The sequence below is a fragment of the Sylvia atricapilla genome, chromosome 9 (genome assembly GCF_009819655.1).
Source record: "Sylvia atricapilla isolate bSylAtr1 chromosome 9, bSylAtr1.pri, whole genome shotgun sequence".
Lineage (NCBI taxonomy): Eukaryota > Metazoa > Chordata > Aves > Passeriformes > Sylviidae > Sylvia > Sylvia atricapilla.
Genome location: NC_089148.1, coordinates 15,177,686 through 15,200,960, shown reverse-complemented (window position 1 = coordinate 15,200,960; position 23,275 = coordinate 15,177,686). Strand labels below are relative to the sequence as shown.

The following is a 23,275-nucleotide window of genomic DNA, read 5'->3' as shown; positions in this document are numbered from 1 at the left end:
TTTTCTCCAAAGCCACTCTTTTCCAGGAGGGTTCTGGGGGGCTGCCAGAGCCACGCAACACAAGGGAGACCTGGAGTGATTGAGGCTCCTCATTTGATGATTGTGCAGGTACACCTTGGACCACTTGTGGAGAAGGTGCTTGTCCTCCTCTTGAGCTAGATCCCCAGATGTTCTGACCTTGTCCCCAGTGCATGTCCCCTGAAGCTACCATGGAACTAACAGCAAGTGAACTCCAGCCTCTGGGTGTCTGAAGTGTCATCAGAGACCAGCTGTCAAGATTTCCCTAGGCATCTCATCACACAATGATGTGACCTGGGACCAGAGCCTCCTGGAGTCACACTGCTGCTCTTAAACACCAGTGCTGCCTCTGTGTTTGATTGACAAAGGAACAAGCAAGTCTTTGCTTGGTAGATGCAGGCATGCATGGAACTGGTCTGTAGCAGTACCAGTGCTAGCCCAGGAAACATTGCTGTCAGCCTGACTATGAAAGATGCACCATTTCTCTACTGCTTTCATTTGCCACAGTAATTTTGGGGCTTGTATGCAGTTAAGAGGGAAAAGACTGTGCACTGCATGGACCTCACATGGCTGGCTGTGCTGTCTGTGTCCAGCATGGTGTGGGGTGTGGGTCCTGAGGATCATGACGTGGAGATAACCCATGCCCTCTGTTCAGCTGATGAGTGCCCCATGTTCTCACCTGGGCTCTGTAATGACTTGGTCTTGCCGGGGGTGGATGTTGCAGGGAGCAGCAGTATTTAACTTCAGAGTGTAGAAAAGGCTTGAGCCAAGAGTTCTAGTACAGAAGAGGCAGCTTTGCTGCTGGGTGTTTGTAATCATTGTCTCCCTGTTGTACTCAGTGAAGTCAAGGTTAGATGGTGTAATTTCTACTGGTTTGTGGCTCATCACAAACTGCTAATTTTGATTGAGCAGTGCAGCAGACTGGTCGTGTACCTGTGGATCAGACACTGTGAAGGACTCTTTGGTCTCTCTCCTGTCTGTGGACAGGGATCATTGCAGACAGGAAGAAATTTCTTGCACAAGTGGTGGTTTCAGGTTTGCTTTTAGCTATGTGCTAAGCCTCTGCACAGACTTCAGATGAAGTTAACTGGGTGATACTTAGCTCAGTGCTTTCTTTGTAAAATCTTGTGCAAACCGGAAAAGATTGTCAATGGTAATTGTGGTGATTAGATTAGATCACTTCAGGGTTTCAGCCTCCCCAGAGTAAACATCTGTTTTCAATACCCTAAATGGCAAGGTGCTACACTGTAGGCAGACTGGCCTGAATCCAAGGGATTGTTGTTATTTACTGCTTTTTCTATGTATCTTCCTTTGCTTTTAAGTCTATACCGTGTTATACTTTTGTGTGTACCCTTCTTTTGTTTCTTTTCAGCCATGTAGGAGTATACATTGTGGTTGCTCAGTATTGAGTGCTTCTGTTGCTTGCTATTGAATACTGGTGCTGGTGTCATTCCAGTTAAGCTCTATGTACCTTTTGTCTCTGAAAATCAATGGAGAGCAAATTTTAAAAGAACTGGTTTTCATAGTACCTTTCATTTAAAAAAAATATAATCCCATTTATGTTTGCTCATGATGAGAGAGGTTTCTCGGGAGGTCGATCTGGGAGACAAAATACAGTTTGTGCTTTTAATAAACATCAGGAACCCTTTTTCCTGTAGAAAACTTTAGATGCTTCATAGTCACTCTCATCTAAATGATATTCCCAGGCATTTTTTTGTTTCTAGCAGATGTTGCCTTCTGCTACAGTCTTGATTTGCAAACAAGTCAAGGGTCTTGGGAATTCTCTCAAGATCTTAGGCAGACATATGCTAGATTAGCTGCCACAGGCCATGTTCGTGCTGCAGGTGTGGCAGTAGAGGTAGAAGGAAGCACCTGAGGTCACCTATTGATAGTATCTTCCTGTGAGGAGTGAGGGGTACAGATGTGCAGTGATAGCAGGAAAAATCAGATTGCAGCAGGTTCAGACTCCTCTGGGACTTGGGAAGATGCTAAAGTTTTGTTTGTTTAAACACTGTGGTGACCTGGGAGCCTTGCAGAATCAGATTTGCCAAAGAAGAAGTTTGCTTAAGGTTCCTTAAAACTGGGAAAAAAGAAACATACTGAAAATAATTGAGTTTCTGGTGCTTAAAAGCTTCTTAATGTTCTTCAAGTTCTTTTTTTCTGCAAAAGTATGTTCTCTTGATTGCAGTTCAGGCTTAGCAGAGTACAGTACATCTTGCCACAGAATGAATAAATGAGCTCAGTTCTGCAGCTGCTATTGAATGACGATGTTGGAGCATGCCTTGGCTTATCAGTGAAGGCTGCCTAATGTATTCCACCCAGCCTACCTGAGCGTGCTCTGCAGCAACAAACCCAATTAACTATTTTTCTACCTACTGTATGAATGATTCAGCAGTTAAGGGAAGGCTTGTTTCACAGTATTGTAGTAAGCCATGCCAGAGCATGCACTAGCCATTTCTCACATGCCTTTGCTGCGTTCTACAGCCCAGAAAATGCACCAGGAGCTTGCCACAGCACAGTCCAGCGGCTCATGAGCAGAGTGTGGCTCATTAGCTTTACATTCATTAATTTCTAAAAGCCTTCAGAATCAGATTTGGAGGCATGAGGAAGAAATTTACAGTCTATTCTACCGATGTGACAGAATGTTGCTAGTAAAAAAAAAAAAAAAAAAAGATAAAATGAGCCTCTCTGGACCTTTCTGAGGGGTTTTATTGTTTAGTTGTTGTTTTTCAAGATGCCTCAAACTATCTGGCTTTGTGTTTGTCTGTTATCTTCACCTCAGTCCTCCCACAAAAGATCTTAATACCTGCTTTTACTGAATTATTAGCAACAATGGATGGAGCTTACGTATCAATGAAAATTATAGACATTTCCCAAGGCAATTGATTTAAATGGAGTTAAATTTAGTGGAAGCTTCTATTGGTGTAATGAATGCTCATTATAGAGCCTAATGTGCTTTAAGGACTTGATAACTTTCTCAGTAGGGAAGTCGGGCTGCTGTTTTCCAGCAGAGGCACAGATGCTGTGCTGTGGCACTGCTGTCACTGCAACTGTATCCCATTGCTAGGCTGGAGTGTTTCTCTTTAACCTTGTGTGTTTGTTCCTCTTGCAGAAGACCACCTCCCAGCTGGCTTCCCAACCATTGACATGGGCCCGCAGCTGAAGGTGGTGGAAAAGGCCCGCACAGCCACGATGCTCTGTGCTGCCAGTGGTAACCCTGACCCCGAAATCTCCTGGTTCAAGGATTTCCTGCCCGTCGACACTGCAACCAGCAATGGGCGAATCAAGCAGCTCCGCTCGGGTAAGGTAGCAAAGCAAGTAAGCCTTCCCAGCCTCCTCACTCTTCCTCCTTTTTCTCTTTACATGCTGCTGTTACTTTTTTTCCCTGACATGCAATTCTAAACCCAAGTGTCAATTTGCTCTGAGCTTGTTTCTTTTACAATGTAAAAACAGTTTCTGGAGCTGATCCTCTCTGGCAGGATATCATGGCTTGTTAAAAGGAGACATTAGAGTGGACGTGCCTTTGGAGCATCACCTGGATATCTTCTTCAGTAGACTGGCTTGATATTGCCCCAAATCCTTGGTAGGCTCAGACATTTCACTACCAACTCAGTGGGTCTCAGCTATTTTTTAATAGAAGCACAGTGCAAATCAGGATAATGAGATACTGGTTGAGATTTTACAGTCAGGGGTCATATGCAACTTTACTCTTTATACAGACTCTGCAGGACAGTGCTCTGCTTTCTGTTGAGCTCGTTGCCATTCTCATTATGTGACACCACAAAAATAAAGAAAAATCCAAAAAGCAGCAATTCGGTGGATTTCAAAGGAAGGTGGACACAGTTTTGAAATACACAATTTCTCTTTGATTCTTTTGTTTGACAATCTAAATACTAACTTTTGAAATATGGATGCTTATTTCTTGGAGTGGCTAAGAATGCACTCATTTTAGCAAGGAATTCTTGGTTTTTTACTGCGCTGTTCAGTCTCCCAGGACTGTGAGGCCCATTAGAGAATTAAAGAAAATAAAATGTTGCTTTATTCACTGATGAAATGGAGCTCCCCAGTGTGAATTCAAGTGGCTGTTTAAGAATGCACAGCACGACTACACAGCAGCTTCAGTCTGGGGGAAAAAGCCCCCAGTGCCCTACACAAAGTCCAGGAGGGACCAGAGCTGGAACTGCTTTGGTCTAGCGAGGTCTCATGCTTAAATTTGAAGCAGACTGCCTTGCCTGGCCACAATTACCTCTGGGCACTCAAAAGCCATTTGTTACGAGTGCTGCTGCCAGGGAATCACCATCTTCTTCTAACCATCGTGAATGTCTTGAAACATTTCCCCATAGCAGGAGTCTTCTGCATACATTTGATGATGTTTGGATGATAAGTAGGTTTGTACTTGGAGGAGTGGGTAAGTGAGACATCACTTCTCAAAAATAGAACCCAGCCTGACACTCCTGATCCCACCTTGATGTACCAGTGAATGCTAATTATATAATGCATTTATAGTTTATGAAATTTCCCAGTGACCTTTAGCTTATCTCCCCCACAACTTGATTTAATCTTGATCTGTTTGTGCTGGAAGAAAATATCACACTTGTTAATTATTCTGAGAAGCTTTAGGAAGCAGCAATGGGAAAGTGCACATGAATGTATTTCACTTCGTAGCTGACTAAATCAGCGTCAGAAATTGCCATAAATGAGCAGCAAGGCAGCCTCTGATGCACTTGCTGTACGTTCTCCAGCCTCCTTTTCACAGGCACTTGGCTGCCTCTCTACCAGCTGCTTCACAAGTTTGGTGAGATAGAAAGTTAAAAAACAAACTAGTAAAGCCTGTCACAGTGTCCAAGTTTTGATTCCTATTCACTGTTCTTGAGCAACATCTCAATTGAATATTTCACCTGGGACTCAAACTCTAGAGCTGGCTGCTTGCGGAAGACACAGTAATTACCAAGGGAGGTGTCAAGGGAACCTTTTAGAAATCAATGAGCAGCACACATCCTCTAAACTCACAAAAGAAATTGATTAGCTCTCTAATGTAGTATGTGAGGTTTCTACAGTTCAGTTCTACAGTTCCAAATATGAGTTTGAAGTTTTTTTTTCAGGGTTCTGGTGCTATGATGCTAAGATACACCAAGGCTCTGCTCCACCCTGACATGAGTGGGGAGCACGAAGTTTGCAGCTTCTCATGGGCCAGAGATTCAACCCCTGTTTGCATTTGTGGCTTTTTCCTGTATTTGTAGTGGACATAAAGTAAGGTCTGCACTTTGAAGTGCCTGAGTCCCACTTAGGTGACTGCAGCACCCTGTATGAGCAATGTGGTGGCTTGGGCAGTTTCCCATTCCTTCTGCAAGGTGTTAATTGAGCTCTCCAGCACCACACCATAGTTGGGCAGAGTTGCTTTTCAAAGAAAAGAGTATTTAAATAGATGCCTCATTATATGGTAGAGTTTAATAGTTTGCAGAGTCTCTGCTCCATTAAGATCATATCTTATAGTCAGGCTGGCATATCTGCATGAATGTCAGTTTATACTATCTCAATCTAAATATACGCTCATTTAATTTCGTTTAATTAAAACCCAATAAAAGCGAGACAGATGTAATACAGTTAAAATAGCTGCAGCACATTGTGAGCCCAATACTGTGTATATAGTGTCCGACCTTCAATGAATAATATATTAGTATTCAAATATACTAAATATAGGTCACGAAGGTCAAAGCAGCTTTGGAGTCTGACTTAGAGAGAGAGTTGAGGGATGATTCTGTTTCTTCAGGCTCCTAGTATGGTATAAATAGAGGTAAAGAAGCAGCATGTTTGGGAAAGGTGCTCTCTTCTGACACTCACAGTTATGTGGGCTGGCAGTGCTCTGGGGGCCTCACGAAGGTCTTTGAACTTGCATGCAGTCAGATCATGTGCCCCAGGGGGCTCTGAACATCAATTTTTAGAGTTCTGTTCATTTTCTGTCAAGGTACTAGAGTTTGTGGTTTACAACATCCAAGCCACCATCGTATGCTTTTTTAACCCCAGCAAACTGGTGTCTTTGTCAGGAGCAAATTGGCAGTTTATAAATCTACCTTGTACCCTTACTCCCCCTCATTTAGTAATTATATCTATATGTCTGTATATGTACTTTTCCTATTACATCTTTTGACAGCATAATTCTATATTTGGAGGGCTTTTTAAACTACTTCTCACCATTGCTTAGGTTTTTCTTCCCAAGTAAAACTTAATTCTATTTTAAGTCCGGTTCTTGGGTAGTTTTGCAGGTAAATGTTACACTAACAGCTATAGAGATGAGAACACAAATAAATACAGGGTTTCATCTCTATTTTCCCAGATCAAGGCAAAAGCAAGGTCTCTGACTCATGCTGGTTGTAGCAAATTCTCCCTTGTTCATCTTGCTCATACTTCCCACCCGTTGTGGGCAGGCTGCTGTTCTGCAAGTGCAGTGACTCAGGACAACTCCCTGTTCTCTCCCTGGGATGTGTAGCTTCACTCATTACCTCTCAGTGACACAGGATCTTAGGCCAGCTCTGGGCTGGGAAATCTCCCCAGCATGCTAACACATTTAGAATTTGTTTGGCTGAACTGATTTTAAAACTGCCCAGGCACTGTAGTATTGCAGGTGATGGCACACACGAGTTCTAGCAGCCAGAGTCAGTGCTGCACCTGTAACCTTGTTTTAAAATTAGTTAATGATGTGTGGAAGCTTTCTCAGTATATATCAGATTGTGCTGATGCTTTACAGTTCTTCTGTACAGATTCTTGGATCAGAAGCTCCTGAGGACTTCAAAGCAACTCAGCTGGAATACATACTCTCAAAGCTCTTGAATGTCTCCAGTGATTTTCATAGCTGAAGATTTGCTCTTACACCTTGCTCTTCAGAAAACCTATGAACAAAATGTCAAATCAGAATAAATAGCTATTCTGACTGTTAACATAAGTCTTTGCCGTGTAAGGAAACTCCAGAATTTCAGAAAGCATTATCTTTCATCTAATAGGGAACCTAGTCTTAGAAAAAGTATCATTCTCTTTTAATCACTTTCATTAACTGAGTTACAGAACCATGCCCTAGATCCTAGTGTGACTTTCAGACAGTTAACTGCAAGTGAAGTATTAGAGAGGACTCTGCAGGTGACTTCAGTCACTCTCTGGAAAAGTGAAGGTGCCTCTAACACAGAAGCAGTGGGAGCTGGCTCACTATATCACCTTGCTGCATTTGTGCTCTCAGAGTTACCAGCAAGCATTTTCATTTAGGCTTGATCCCATCAGTAGAAGCACTACTTACTTGGAAACAAAAGGAATACCCAACATGCACAGAGCTAACATGCCTCTTTGTCCCAGTGGAGTGGCCATCATGTCCATACCCTGCTTCACTGGTAATACCCAGCAGTCAGTCAGTATCCAGCAGATGTTCAGCTCTTGGCAAGAAGCAGCTTTGAGTCCAGATATCAGATAGGCATTGACTTGGGACAAGATGTAAGGACAGCCTAAAAGAATGGAGATTGGGTAGTTTTATCCAAAAGGATCAGGGAATCCACGTGAGGATGGATGCTGTCTCAGAAGGGACTGACTGCAAAAAGGTTGAAGCAATATAGGGGCTAACAACAGCCAGTCAACATCTGAAATTTTATCTCCTGAAACAACCTAACTGCACACCTGGGTCTCGGTCTGTGAGGTGCACACAGCAGTTGTGAAATACCTTTAGATTCCCTGTGGCACCTGGTGGCAAATAGTCTTTCACTTTTGATAAGAGTTTCCCCATAAGCTATGCTAGGAAGTAGCCAAAAGCACTGTCGAGAATTCTCTGGGATTCAATGTTGCGCTGCTCTAGTGCTCAGTTGCAGCTAGTGCGAGCCTTGGTTTCTCTGTTGCTTTGGAGTGATTGTTTGGTGGTTTAGGTTCCTGCAAGGAAGTGGTGTGTCGGTAAGCCTGAGATGAGTTTGTCAGCTGAGTGAAGTCTCTTCTCCAAAAGAACTTCTCCACACTGGGAAATACTGACACAAACAACCTCAGGGGGTTTTCTAGTGTATCATCCGATGTTTTTTTCCTTGCTTTGGGTATCTGACTGGATGCTTCCAGAACACAGAGAATATCAGGATCAGAACTCGCTCCTGACTGAGGTGAATGTATGGAGTGTTACTCAGTGTCTGTTATCACAAAGAGGAAATAAACTCTCCTTCCTTATGAGTGTTTCAAACCTTTCAAACACAGGGAATTTGGTTTGAAGTTTGATCTTGGGGTGCCCTTTGCATAAAGCAGCTTGGTGATCACAGGGCACAAGTTGGCATCAGTAATTATTTGAGTGGTGACGCCTCCATCACTTGATGGGCTCTGTTACTTTGGCACTCTGTGGCCTGTGTGCTGTGATTTGTCCCTTTGAGGGACACTCTAAAAGGACAGCAGCCAGAGATGAATCATTATATGATGTGAAGGATAAAGCGAAACTTCAGTTTTTTCCTTCTGGTGAGGAAATTTGGGGTCCGACTGAAACTCTGTAACGGTGTCCTCTGAGTGAAAAGTGAATGTCTTAACTTAGCAAAGGTGAGAGAGACATGAAACAAACACAGCAGTAAATACAGCAAGCCTCTGTGTTGCTCCCACAAGGGTTGGATTGTGTTCAAAAGCCAGGAGGATTGGGATTTAACTCACAAAAAAATTAGCTGGCCACATTTAAGGTTTTAGAGAATCTGCTTCAAGTTTTCAGTTGCTTCTAAAGCTCTGTATAAACAGTTGTGTAATGGAGAAAGGGTTGAGTCTCTGCAGGGAGTAGGCAAAAAGATATCCCACAAATCTTTTCAATTCTGGGACAGAGCAACAAACCCTGTTTCAGCTAGATGAAAGATAAGGAAGTTACGTTTTCAGCCCCTTGGGTTTGTGCTCAAAATCATTACAACCATTCCCATGGGAAGTGACACATGGTGGTGATGCTTTTCTTAACTCTGAAAATTGGAAGGGATGGGGTGGGGAACATACAATACATGAGAGTGGGAATGCCCTAGACCAAACAGGGCAAAAATACCACTTGGCAAACTTTCCAAACAAGCAAAGAGAAATAACCCTGTTTTCCATGGTTGTGCTAGTCCATGCAAGTATCTCTGGGTATAACTGTTCTGTTAAGGGTAGCAGTAGTTTCTAAGATACGTAAGTAAGCAGCAGATTATTATTCCAAGAGAGAGATTACCCACAAATGCAAGATTTTTTCTGGTGCTTCAGTATCTCTGGATAGAAGACATCAGAAAATACAACAAGACATAAAGTTAAAATGGGATAATGTCGTCTTGGCAGAGGAAAATGCTAAAATGAGTAGTTTGAATTGCACTCCTGCTTCAAAAAAGGGACTCTGCCTAAAGGAAGGGTAGTTAGAAAAGGAAAAGTATAAATATTGTAATTACTTTTTAAGAGGCAAGTTAAATATGCTTAAAATATGCCTTCTTTGTATTTACAGAAATTCTTTTCTGTCTTTCTTTCCCATTGGGTGATCATTGTTGTGGATAATGGAATGAGCTGTAAATCTGAGATACACGACACTCTTGTATGCATACTGGTATTTATTAATCAATACACTGAACATGATTTGACACACTGTGTCCTGTTTAACCCTATTTTTCTGTCTGTTTAAACTCCTCAGTTTTCTTTGGTAAGTGCTTGGTATTCAGATCCTACAAATCTGCATAAAACCAACACATACCATGAACTGCCTACAGATTCAATTTGCATGAATCTCTCTCCCTTATACTAACAGCCTTCATATGTGCAAATTAAGACCAAGGGGACAAAAGTGGGGATTAGAAGGGTTTCCTGCCAATTTGCCCAGCTGGAGCTTCTCCATCATGCTTCAGTATTGATTGTACACTGAACTCAAGACGCTGACCAGTGGAGCCTCCACTTACTAAATACCTTGACCTCATAAAATGAACCTTTATAGATTGTTGCAATAGGATAATTTGACTTTACTCCCAGAGAAGCCCTCCTTATAAGATACTCTTCATTACAGCATGTGAAATTATCTACAGTGCCTTATAAAGGGGGTAGGGATCCCTTTCTTCTGCTAACATCCAAATTAGACAGGAACAACAGAGGTCTGGCTAGCATGCCGTTATTGCATTACCAGAAACCACTTCATTTCGAAATATTTCTGTACGTAAAGTTAATTCTGCATGACACCAATTTCTTTGCCAGAGGGAACCTGATACAAGGGTTATGAGAATGTGGAGAATGACTCAAAACTGATTTATTACACTTTCCTCTTAGTTTAATGTCTTTAAGCGAGCAGATTTTGTCCCACTGGTCATTCTAACCTCAAAGCCAAATTGCACCGAGTGCCCGCTACCATGCGCTTTCCACCCCTCCTGCCTAGCACACTCACAGTCACAGAGCCCCAGGACACACCCTCCTTGTTCTTATGAGGAATGAAGGGGCACTGCACCATCTCCCCAAAGTGTTCTCCATCTCAACTGCTTGAACAGTGGTGTGGGTGAATGCAAGGGGTGAGGCCAGCCAGCAGTGCCGCCTCGGCAGCTTAGTTTGGCCCCTGTTCATGAGGGTGGGGGTTTTAATGGCAAGATGCAGGGCTGGATACTGCACTCCTGAAAGCAATAAGCTTTACTAACCTCCTGAGGGTGTCACCCTGACTTTTATTGCACATCAGTTTCTTTTTGTTTATTCCTGTCGCGCTAATACAAATTCTAGCTTTAAAAAAACTTTCTGCTTTTTAGTTATAATTTTCTTCCTTTCCTCTTTGTACTAATGCTTCTCTCTAATCTTATTTGCATTCAAATTACCTCACCAGGTGGTACACCGATCAGAGGTAAGAATGCTGAAATGTGCCTCCAGTTGTCACGTCACTCCATCTCCTGTCTGCCTTGTCCCTTCTCCTCTGGTGTTTCTCATCTCCAGCTTCTACTCTCAGCCCTAACTCTGCCAGTGCTCTCGCTCATCTGCACTCTCCCACTAATGTGTTTATTTCAGTTGGGTTTTGGCGTGATTTCTTGTAGGCTCATCCATTGCAATTTTGCACTGTTGAAAGGGGGTTATTCAATGGAAAGTTTGTGAAAGTTTGGGAAATGCTCCCACAGGAGAGTTGACGTCTCTTACAGCTCCTGAAAGTCTCTGAACTTCCCACACAGTTGTGACCTTCTGAGGTCTCCGAGGGTTTTAGATGGATTGCTTTGGTGTAAGTGTATGGAGGTAACATTTTCACAAGAGAATAGTCAAATTCATTTGTGCTGCCGCTGATGGTCATGAAACTCTAAATGGAAGGAGAAAAATTCTTGAAAGATTGAGCAAATGTGACACTGGGATGAGGAGCACCTTTGTGTTCCTTATATTTCTCTTTTAAGTGCACTCACCCTCTAATGTGATGGCATGGTGAAGAACCACTGACCCAGACCCCCCTTTCTGAGCTGGACATTCTGATGTTGTTTTGCATCATTAAGGTTTGTTTTAAATAGATAAATCAGAAGCCTATCTGGCTGTTTAAGCCCTCATTAATTAAACCCACCCCTGGTTTGACAGCCCAGCCCAGTGTGATGCACAGTCCCTGGGTAGTTTTCACAGCCTGTGTGCACCAGTAATGACTTTCCAATTGGAGTGTTGTTTTTTCCAGCCTAAACACTCAAAGCTGTCTCTTTAGATTAACTTTAGCATGTTAATCAGCGTTATGTGCTAAGGCCCTTCTGAATTCTCTTGTGATTTTGGTTACCTCTTTTGACTGACCTCTGGATTTCTTGACAGAATGACTACTACCTATAAATCAACACAATCTCGTTGGTTCAGTTTTCCCCCTTCTCCCTTTTCCTCCCCCTTTTCCCTGAATCACTGCTGGAAGTTAATAATCTTACTCTCAGAACTGGTTCTGTTGCTGGGGGTTAATGTTTTCAGCTCCTGTTAAGTGATTTTAGAGTAAATGCGAATTGCTGTTTGATACGTATTTGCATTAAGTTGCCTTTGTAGCAAATCTGGGTCAGGGAAGAAGACTGCAAACCTTCTTTTTGTATGAATGGGCTTACATATCTGTCATTCCTCCCTTTGGAACACTGGAGATTGACAGCTGTGATGTTACAGACTCCTTAAAACTATTTCTTCATCTCCTATTTCTACTGCAAATGCTAAAATGAAGTGACAGATGGAATGCTAACTCGCCATCCGCTCTGAGCTCCCGGCCGAGCACGCTGAGTGTGCAGCCATCCCAGGGCCTCCCCTCACGCTCTGCTGCACGCCCGTCCTAGCTGATGACATTAGTGACTCAGCACCAGAACCACATGGATGCTCCATACGTCCTGCTTGGGAACCGATCGCATCTCTGTGAAAAGAACCATCCATCTCATAAAACATACGTTTCCCACACCCCCCACCCCCTTCCCACCCCCGTTCGAGTCCTGATGAGGTATTTTAAGAGTGTTCTTGACATTATTTAAAATATATGTGTCCTGTTTGAATGTCAAAGATGACATTTCTGTGAGAGCAAACAGAAGCCACGTGCTGCTCTCTGGCTTCTCCTAGAGGATTTCTGTCAGCCTGATGCCTTTTATTTAAAATGGAGGTCATTGAATTTCTAAAGATAACGACAGATTAGATGAAAGTGCTTTTATGATGGTGAGGTTGTGTCCATGTAGAAGTGACTGTTCTGCCATGTTCTATACCCAGCTGCACTCTTGTTCCTCATTAAGGTAAGTTTGATGCTTTGGAATCCATTAATTTGGTCTGAAAGGAAGGGTGAACTAATTACTCTTAATGAACCCTTTTGGTAATAGTGTTCGGGGGGAAGGGGTGGTTTTGGTTTGATTTCATTGCTGCTGTGACTGTGTCACTAGGAGTTGTGTGTCTGGAGTCCTTGGGTTGGTATCCAAAGACATTTCTGCCAGAGCAGTGGCAAACCCACCCGGAGGTAACAGCAGTTGGTTAGACAGAGGATGACCTGAGATATTCTACCATGCACCCCTCCAAACAAGAAGAGATTTTTATCTCTAAACATTAAACTCGTTTGACCTTACCCATACATACTTGGTCCTTTCTGTCTGAGACATCTCAGGCTTCCCTGAAATGGGAGGAACTCCCATCCATAATTCAAAATTTTCATTTGTAGCTTCACTCTTTACCCCTCTGGGACTGCCCCAGATAGTAATTTAATCTTGAAATCCATCTTTGTTCATCAGAAAGACAGATAGCTGGCAAATGCCTGTCAGATTAGGCAAGAGCTGGCTTCTTAAGGTGACCCGTAGATAGTATCAGAAAATCCATGTTTAAGCAAGTTCTGCCCCATTTATATTTCGAAAGTATGTGATGTTCATTTCCAGCATTTCTCTGCAATTTAATTCACTCAACCTTTTGTGAAATCTGGCTGCATTTTCCTGTTCTGGGCTGTAAGAGAGAGCAGAGTGCAGTTGTGTTTCTAGTGGGTGCTGGACAGAGCAGGCACTAGATTTGATACACATGAGGAGGTAAAGAAATATCATCATCTCAGGCATTATCCCTTTCCAGTCAGATGTATTTGTTACTTTTCTGTCACCACAGGAAATATCAGAGGTTCCTATACATAAGAGTATTTCTTCCTTACAGACGTCAGCGTAGCAGAGGTCTGTCTGAATTAACTTTAGATCAGCTCACTTGGGTGTCAGAAGCTGTCTGGGAAGCCAGGTAAACACCTGCACTGACTTCTGTGTAGCTGTAGCTAAACCTTTTCCAGTCCCAAGCGAACTGGTTTAAATATAGCTCCATTATTTCAATGCTATCCTGCGAGCTGGAGCGTAAAGCTATCCAAAGAGATTAGAGGAAGCTAAAAGAATTTTGCTGTCTCTTTTTGAGTATGCGTTTGTACATTTGGTTGTACTTCGTGTATTATAGGATTTTCTTCCTGTTTCTTGAGCTTTTCCAGTCACCAAAAGAAAGCAAAAGAAAAACAATTTTAAAATGAGATCTGCTTGCAGGAGATGTGTCAGGGGAGGTTGGGTGGGATAGTGCCTGGAAATGCTTGTAATGCCGTGTTTCTTACTGTCACATTCAGATTGACTCATGTCCCTTTAGAAACACACAGAGGTGTTACTTGTGCTTTTGACAGTGCTGTAGATCTGCTTCTGAGGCACATTCCCCTGAGATTCCCTGTACCTGCTAGTGAGAGATCAGAGCATCCTGAAACTCTCCTGTCTAAGAGGAGGCCTCACGCTGCCAAGAATGTTTGGTCTCCTTTCCTCCCTCTCTGCCTGAGTCCAGCTCCTGGCAGCAGTCAGGTACTATCAGCAGCTGCCTCTGGTGCTCAAGAGAGTGATTTCTCAGCAGTGCTGCCATCCAGAACAGGCCCCTTGTATGCCAATCCCCATCCTCGCAGGCATAATAACCATAATGAACACTATCAATGAAAATACATTTGTAGTTACCTTGTTTTGCATATTTGGCAGTGCCAATAGCTTGTGGAGGCTAGGTACAATCCTCTGTAACAGCTGGGAGATGCTGCTGTTGTAAATTACCAAAAATAGTGAATATGGGAAATGCTTATTTTCATTTTCAGTGACTCTCACGTGGTTTGGTGTTTTTCACAGCTCCCACAGCTGTTATCTCAGGCAGCAGCCAGAACGTCAGAGTCCAACTCTTCCATTGTCAGGACTTCACATTGTTTCTTTGTCCACCATATTCACATTTACGAGTCTTTATTTGCTCGGGGTTTGTCTCTGACTCTGCTGCACAGCTCTCTGCATTTTATTAGAGAAATTCTCCTTTCCTAAGAAGAAGTTTTTAGGAAAAGGGGTTGGGATCTGAGCAATTGTTGAAGAGGGAACTAGCTGAAGACTGTGCTAAGAATATTGCTGGAGGAGAAGTCAGGTAGTATTTATGTGAAGGAAGCTGATGGAAAGCAGAGGGAAGGAAAAGGGAGGGTTTTAGGATAGCCATGTGCTCTAGTGTGCAGGTGGGCTAAACTTACCTCTTTGCTGAGAGGAAGGGCTCTGGTCAGGTAGCTGGGTTCATTACATCTGCATTCTAAGTCCTTTCCTTAGATGAGTGCTGTATCTGCAGCCTGGTTTCTCTGACTCTTGGGTACTCACAGGAGTGTTTAATTCCATGTCTGATTTTATAACCAGGGCAAAAAGTCAGTCCCAGGGTTGTGAGACCAGAGGACTGAGGCTATAAATGTCCTGATAGAGAAAAAGAGCTGTTCCCACTGCTGGGAATGGAGCTCTGTCCTGAATTGATACAGAAAAGCTTTGCCCCAGGAGCTGTCGTGTTTGGCTCCATGCAGTGCTCATTGGGAGGAGAGAGCACAAGCTCCCAATGAGCTATGGAGCAGTATTTCAGAGAGATCAATTTGTATGGCAGCTCAGAGCCTTTTACATTTGGGTTGTCACCTAGAGAAGAGAGTGACAAGACCTCCATGGCACAACAGTACCTAGCACTGCCAAAAAGCGTCCCTTATCAGGATCTGCCTTCCCCATGCTTTCTCTGTGCAGGGCATTTTTTTAAATGCTGCTTTTAACCACTGTCACTGCAACTAATGATTCTGCCTGAGCACAGGTATATTTGAATAGATAAGTATCTTGGAAAGCTGCTAACGGGGCTGTTGTCTGTGCCCAAGTGAAAGAGCAAAAGAAAAGCTAGGAGAGGAAAGGGAGGGGCTGGCAAGGAGATACCAGCACAGAGTAAAGAGGAATAAGGAATATACAGTAAGGAATGCTTGTCAGTCAGCAGGGCTGACTCCTGCCCTCAGCCCTAGAAAACTCTGCCTTGTAACCGTTTTCCCTGGCACTGGAGAGCAGCCAGGGGTTTTTCTCAGGAGCTGTCAGCTCTCTGATAAGCTGAGATGTGTTATCAAGAGCAGGAATGAGGCACAAGCAAGACTGGTGTAACATGGCAGTGTGGTGAGGAATTGTTCCCCTCTTCCTCTGGAGCCCTGCTGCAGAGGAGCAGCGAGAGTTGAGTGTTGCTCAGCAGGGACAGGTTTCACTCTGATGTGCATGTGCTGCTGCAAAGCCCCCCCAAGATCCCGAAAAAGCTGTTCACTGCTCCTCTGTTTACTTGTATCCATGTAGTCCTGGTGGTAGATGGTCCTCAAGCATCCACCGAAGCCCTGCTGTCCGATTGCATGTCAGGACTCGGCCACACAAATGGGAACAAGGCACAGGAGCACTGCTGGAGTCCGTGTGAGAAGTCTGCAGGAACATCCTGTGTGAACAAGACCTCACTCAGTGACTTACGCAACATAAATCCCGAAGTAATGAATAAAAGTAAATCAGCCTTCCTAGCCCTGGTTTGCAGAGGCGCAGAAGATTATGAGATGTTGACAGGGCTAGGAATAGAAATCAGATCCTTTGCACTTGTCAAGACAGAGAATTCACTGCGGTTTTGAGCATCTTTGGATACAGCTTCCATGAATTTCAGGGAAAGATGCTACTCAGAACTCAGCTCTTAGTGTTCCTGTACTCCTTGTGTCCTGTCCAGCCTAGACATGAACCCTCCAACAGAGGATGTCTTTCTTTCGCTGAACTAGGGCTGAGAGCATTTTGTAGGAAGTTTTTTCCCAAGTCTCACATGCATGTCTGTCTCCAGCTTTCTGATTCCAGAAATGTCTGAGCTGCTTCACTTTATTCATAACTCTTTGTACTCTGAGGCACCCTACACTTTACTGGATTCATCACTTAGTTGCAGGTTGTCCTTCAAGAAAACCCCTACAGCCCCACTGACTGCAATCAGTTTACCATGATCCTTCTAGTTTCTGCTGGCTGTCAGTTACGCTGCAGGATCTGTATGTTTGTCTAACAATGATTTGTTGCAATACCTAATTTTTCTTTTGTTTTGTATATGAGACTTCCCTTATTTTCTTCACTTTCTTTTTTCTTTCTGCTATTGAGGTCCCTAAAGATGAAAAATAGTTTGATTGACATTTAAGAGGCATGGTGATCATGAGTATAAAAGGGTAAAAAAAGGCCAGTGATATGTATTAAATGGCTAAAAGGGTCATATTAAAAGGTCTGTGTTTATGGCAGAATTATCTAGGGATCTTACTTTTTTTTCTAGGCAGACACTACTGTCACTTGAAGCTGGCTCTGCCTCTAGTCCAGCCAGTTGGGGTTTTTGTTAAATTTGGGTATATTTTGCAACAGACAACTTTTCCCAGACAAGCTTGATGGAAGCACTTGGAATGAGCTCTGCAGCACATGCATGCCCAAGGAATGATGAGCAGAAATTACAAAGGGGGGTAATATATGTGAGTTCCAAGAAAATCTTCCTGACAGAGAGCATAACCAGGCAGTGGCATCAATTCCTTGAGGAAGTGGTGAAAGACCTATCACTTGGCATATTTAAAATGGGATTGGACACAAGACGAGTACATTTACAACAAGGAGCAATCCTGCCCTGGCCCCCAGGGATGCATGAGGTTACCTAATAGGTCTTTTCCATTTCTAGATTCTCTGATTCTCTGTATCTTGTCAATGCTGAGAAACTTCGTCCTGCTCCACTGCCTATCATGCTGCTGTCTGCTTGAAGATGTTTTTCCCAGACAGTGTGTAGAAATTCACTGTTCTCCCTGAATTAAGCAGCAGAGCTTTGTAGGCTTCAGCCTGTGGGTGTCCAGATAGTGCTGTGGCCAGGCAAGCTGGCAGGTCCTTTTGTTAGTAGGTGGATTTTTGCAAACGAGCTTTCTCTGTCTAGCTGAAGCCTCATTTCCAGCACTAATGCAACAGTAGGGAGGGCTCTGTACATCATTTTTATTATATGGCAGAACCCAGGGAAGTTCATTTTTCCCCATGACATATAGGCTTATGCTACAGTCTCAATTTATCCTTCTAAATAATGTAGGTGGCAGTGGTTGATTCACATTAGTTTTTCTTCTGTTCTGATGATATGAAAAACTGTGTTTGACCTCTGCAGCTTGAACTAGCAAGAAGGGAGAAGGCAATTTCACCAGCTATTCTCAGTGCGGCTCTCAGTGGTCATTTTGAACCGTGGTGGGCAGAAATGAGTTCAGATCATTACAAGCAAAGGGGTTAACATTTTTTTAGTTTGGTATATGGTTTGTGAGCAGAGTTCTCTTCTTGCAGGCAGTACTAACCAGCAGAATCTGAGCACTTGGAGGCACTTAAAAAAATATTCCCACAATGCCTGGGGAAAGCAGGCTGAGCAGCAGCCACTTCAGTATCTGGCCAAAGGCCACAGACTCCTGCAGTGAGTGCCAGGTTGCTGTCACATGCATCCAGCTTCTTTCTTTCTCTGCATCTCCATCTTCTAGTCTGCATATGGAGCCCAGTTAAGGTAGTTCAGGTGTGACCAGTTGTGTGGTCACCGGTGCTGGGCAAGAATTTGGATGAAAGGCCAGGCTGCCGGGCTGAGCACTGCAGGACACCAGGGGAATGTGCTGAGTAGATGAGAGAAAACCAGCTTAGATCATCGCTCACTTCCACATCACTGCTACTGTACAGGTTCCACATGTAAATTGCCACTCTGTGTGCCCTGACCAATTACCGTCGTTATTTACTTGTGCCACGCGTGCATTTGGCACTTTGGGGATGGGATCAGGTCATGTCCCAAGGAACATGCAGCCTGGGATAAGCAGCTATTCCTGACCCAAAGCTGGGGGAGCAGGCACTGCTGGGACAAAGGGAGGCTGCCCTTCACATGAGCACTGTGCAGCAGTTTGGGTATATTGCATTGGTGTGTATCTTTCATACCCCAGACTAACTTTGTAATGTTTTAATATTGTATATGATGAAATCTGAAAAAATACGGTGAGCACTAACATGGAAAAAGCTGATGAAAGGCAAAGTGTTTTCTCAAAAAGAGTTGTCTTTTTGAGACATCACCAAGGAAGAGTGGTGAGGTGGGAGGGATGGGACTTTGCCAATTTCTGCAGGAAGGTTGTAATTTGTTGAGTGTTTGCTAGGCTTTGTGTGGATCAGATAAGAAACAGCTACAGTTAAGTGTGCTTTGTGCTTGCCTGTTTTGATTAAAGACTCATTAAAGGTCCTTTTTATTAGGCAGGAGTCCCATACGAAGCTGTAATTAATATGTGTGTATGTGTATGTTTTCCTCCTTTATTGAAGCAAAAAATAGAAGTGCTTGTGATGGTTAGAAATAAATCAGTAATTGGTTCCCTGCACATTAGAAAAATAACAATAATCAATTTCACAAGTTTCTAACAGCAGACTGGGTACCTTTGGCTGCATGCTGGTACCTTGTGAGTCCAGGGAACACATTAAATCCTTACCTAGGAAAATACCTTAAAAGTGTGGGGCATGACCTTCCTTTTCAGAGGCTGTTGATTTGATGATCAGATTTGCCATAACCTGAATTGTGTGTTTCATCTTGTTTGTGTACAGGAGCTCTGCAAATAGAGAACAGTGAGGAGTCAGACCAAGGCAAATATGAATGTGTTGCAACCAACAGCGCAGGAACCCGCTACTCTGCCCCAGCCAACCTTTATGTTCGAGGTAAGAGCAGGTTCCACCCAAGGAGGTCACTCTCCTCTTTCCCAACATCTCCTTGGTTTTCAGTGAAAGAACATAGCCTTCATGCCCTGATTACACTGTGGGTTGTGTGATGGGGCGTTTTGTTCAAAAACCAGCAAGTTCAATGATACTTTTGATCCACGTTGTAGTTGACTCACAAAGCAAATCTGGTTTTGCTGTTTATATAGTGTTATGTAGAATACTGAAACATGAGCAGAATGGGAATTCCTTTCTCTCTTGAGCTCCTTAACTTCTCTGTCATAGTTATCTTGACTGGGATCGGGGTGTGCTTAATTGTTTCAGTATAAACTAACCTTTGGTGGGGTGATGTAAAACCAGTTATGCTCTGATCAGCCAGAGGTGCTCAGCCATACTGAGCCAATATTTAGGCCTCTGCTTTGGAATGTGTACCTTTAAAAACTGAACAGTCTTTTGGAGTTGTCCTAATCCATCTTACATGCATCAGTAATTGAGCCCCTGGGTATTAATGGCTCACACTGAGAACGTGCTGGAAATTAGCCACAATTCATGTAAAGCAGTTTTTCTAATGGTTATGCTATGTTGCCAATTTAAAACTGTTTTCAACATACCAAAATAACTAGGTTTTATATTGGGATAGTCTCCTGGCAGTTTTGTTAGTCTACATTGAAGGTGTATGAATTAGCTTGGAAAGAAGCAAGTGCTAAATTCCCTGTACGCTCTCTGTTAATTTCAGCAAGAAAAAAAACGTGCTGCTTCATATGAAACTCTGTAGAACCAGAGTCATTGGTCAGGAACCCCTGGGAAATGTAGTTATGGGTTTTGCCAAGAAAAGAAAGAACATTCTTGTGCTGGTGCTTATTAGGAAGTTAGAACCAGATTTTATTTCCATATAGTAAATCAACAGACTAATAATAAAATCTCGTGTTCATTTCTTCCTTCCTTTGATTTAAAGAAAGAAAATACAATCTTAAGGCTGTATATGCATTGGTTAGTATGGAAAGAGGACATGAGAATGATAAAGTCTTCTCGTGCTGTCTGTTTGCTTCTAGGAGTGGCTTCTGGCATTGTTTCTGTTACTTATTGTGGGGGAATGCCTTCTTTATTTTGCAGCCTGATTTGGATTATAAGAGTCTTTGGAAGACTGAAGTATCCAATTAAGCATATTCAGAAGATGAAGCTGTATCTATGCAGTGGAATCACTCATTTCACTCTCACAATGTATTTATGGATGATTTTAAATTCCCTGTATTCTTGCAATTTCATTTTTCAGGCAAGCTGTACTAAAATTCATCCCAGATTGACCCTTTGCTCTCTCAGAGAAAGGATTCTAGTTACCAAGTTGGTTGTTCTTGCATAGGTTTGTGTGGATATTCATTTAGCTGTATCGCTGCAGTATTTGGGAGGCTTTTGCCTCCTGTGACATGCTCAGACTGTCGATGTTCTATTTTCTATAGACATGGGGCTGAAAAAGGCACAAAAGCTTCAAGAGGTAGAAAAACCTCTCCTTAACAACTTCACAATTTCTTACTAATGAACCTTCTTTGTTTAGCAAATGAATCCCAGAGGACTGAGGAGTGTGCTGGATTTTACACTTGGCTTGTGCTCAGCAAGGTTCATCTGTCCTGTTGGGGCTAAGCATGGGCTGTGGGTGGTCTGCACATGTGAGAGGATCTTCATGTTCGCCGACAAAAGCATGTTCTTTGACATATGTTTTGCTGTTAACTGTCACTCTTTTACACATAAATGTTTGGAACAAGCCTTTTTCTTGCACATAATCTTTACAATGTGAATCTCCAACTTACGTGATCCTCATAAAGTCCTTCTGTATATTTAAGACGTGACACCCCGTAAATTATGATGATGTTATCGGATAATATTTCCTGTGCATAATAGGTCCTAGATGGTATTTTTTGGTTACAGTTTCTGATAGCTAATGCTCTACAAAAAAAAAAAGTCTTATTGTTACTACATCAGTTAAAGACTTAAAGACTAAAGTAAAAAGTTACTCAAACTGAGAACAGTATTTTATTTCTTTAATAAAAGGAAAAAAATACAAATATCTTACTTTCTTAGGTCTGGGATACAGGATAGAAATCCCTCATTTTTTCTTTTTGTGATAATCCTACAGTATTGTCATTAGATACATCAATGACTTGCAGTAGGATCTTTAGAAAGTGCCTGCATGTTTACTAGAGGACATTAATTAATGCTAAATTACAATGGAAATTAAGTCTGTGGGCTGCACTGCCATTGCTTGGTGGTTTTATAATGATTGACCTCATTGTAGTGAATACCCAAGCAGTCGTCGACTTCCTCAGAAAGCATGGCTGAGTGCTGAGCAGCAGCACTGATTTCCAGTCTGTATGGTTCTTGGGACTGCTTTTGCCTTCTCTCATTTACAGCCTATTGCTTTTCTAATAGTTCAAATGTTTGTTTGTCTCTTGACTCATGGGATTTATGTTTTTGATCATATTCTCTCTCCTTTCCTAGCCTCCCAGGTAATCCTTTGTGAGTGGGCTGTGTTAGAAAGCACAGGCTCATTAGCATCTTTATACTTCTCACGCTAACAAAGGAAGAGACTGGGCGCTGGGAAGGAGTATCTGGGCACTGCTCAGGGCTTTCTATATCAATGGAAAAACAGGAGGAGGAAGGAGCAGGCTACACCAGTGTCTTGTCTCTGTAAATCCTTTGGAGCCAGCACTTCTGCACAGATGGACTTCATTAAAAGTTAAAACATTTCCACACCAGGGATTTGTAAAGGAAAATGGATGCATTTTCCTTCAAGCTATTATTTTCATCTTACTAAGTGTGCTGGAAAGCAACCCTCATAAGCCTTCTGCTTCTGGACTGATGGGTCTATCTGGCTGCTGAGCTGGGATGGAGCTGGGATCAGCACTGGGAGCTGATTGTCTCCCACTGCTGGAAGGTGGCCCAAAACATCTAAACCATCAGAGGAGCAAGAACAGGGTGAAAGCAAGAGCAGGGAACATGCCAGGGCAAGGTGGCTATCTGGACCATAGCAGGGACTTTGAAGGGAGCACACTGGCATATTCCTATCCTGCCTTTAACCACAAGCACATTTGCCAGTGCTGGTCTGGATGTTATCATTACCACCATGAACACTCATCCCTTTGTGGTTACATCCACCACAGTATATTGTAACAATGATTAGATTTGGGACTTGATGGTGCTGCAGGGAGAGGGAAAGGGAATAGAAACACGGAAGATGTGATTCCTCTAATCCAGAGAGCTTGCTGTCTAATTTAGCAGCAAAAGATCCAAGATGTTGATTCAAGACATTGAAGAAATTGATTTAAGAGTAGAAATTAGATTGGTCCTGGCATGGAAACAAACAAAAAAAAAGGTGGTGTCATTTTGCCATGCTCACTGGGAGTATGGTGCAATTGCACTGATTCACCTATACTGTTCACCTATACGGGGTTTTTCAGAACACACTTCACTTTTCATTTGCCTCTAGCTTCAGGGGCATCTGCACCAAGACAAGCATTTTCAGCCACAAGCCTTGTCCTACAAAATGCCTGTGGAGGTGGTAGTCTGTGTGGTGTACCCCACAACAGATGCACTATTATTTTCCTCTTTCCCTTTATGAAGGGGTTTTCTACCCTTTCTTTTCTCTACATATGAAGCAGACGAGTAGGAAGACTGTAGGTATGTATGGACTGTGGAGTTCACTAGAAGTGTTCCCCAGTGCTGCTTACAGCAGTGAGCAATGCCAGTGCTATTAGACTAGTACTTACAGGAGCCCTGGCTGCATACTTGACATCAAATGAGAAATCTGCTGCCCAGTTTTCTCTGCTTAAGTGCTGCTTTTCAGACCTTCAAGG

General features: G+C 42.9%; 1 protein-coding gene across 9 annotated transcripts in view; it reads left to right on the top strand.

Annotated features, from left to right (window-relative positions):
* PTPRF (protein tyrosine phosphatase receptor type F) overlaps window positions 1-23,275 on the top strand; it is a 376,474-nt gene that overhangs the window by 267,103 nt on the left and 86,096 nt on the right. For all 9 annotated transcript variants that reach the window (XM_066325048.1, XM_066325045.1, XM_066325044.1 and 6 more), the window contains exons 6-7: window positions 3,131-3,319; window positions 19,320-19,430. In XM_066325048.1, the coding sequence (XP_066181145.1) occupies window positions 3,131-3,319; window positions 19,320-19,430 (300 nt within the window). The remainder of the gene's footprint in view (window positions 1-3,130; window positions 3,320-19,319; window positions 19,431-23,275) is intronic.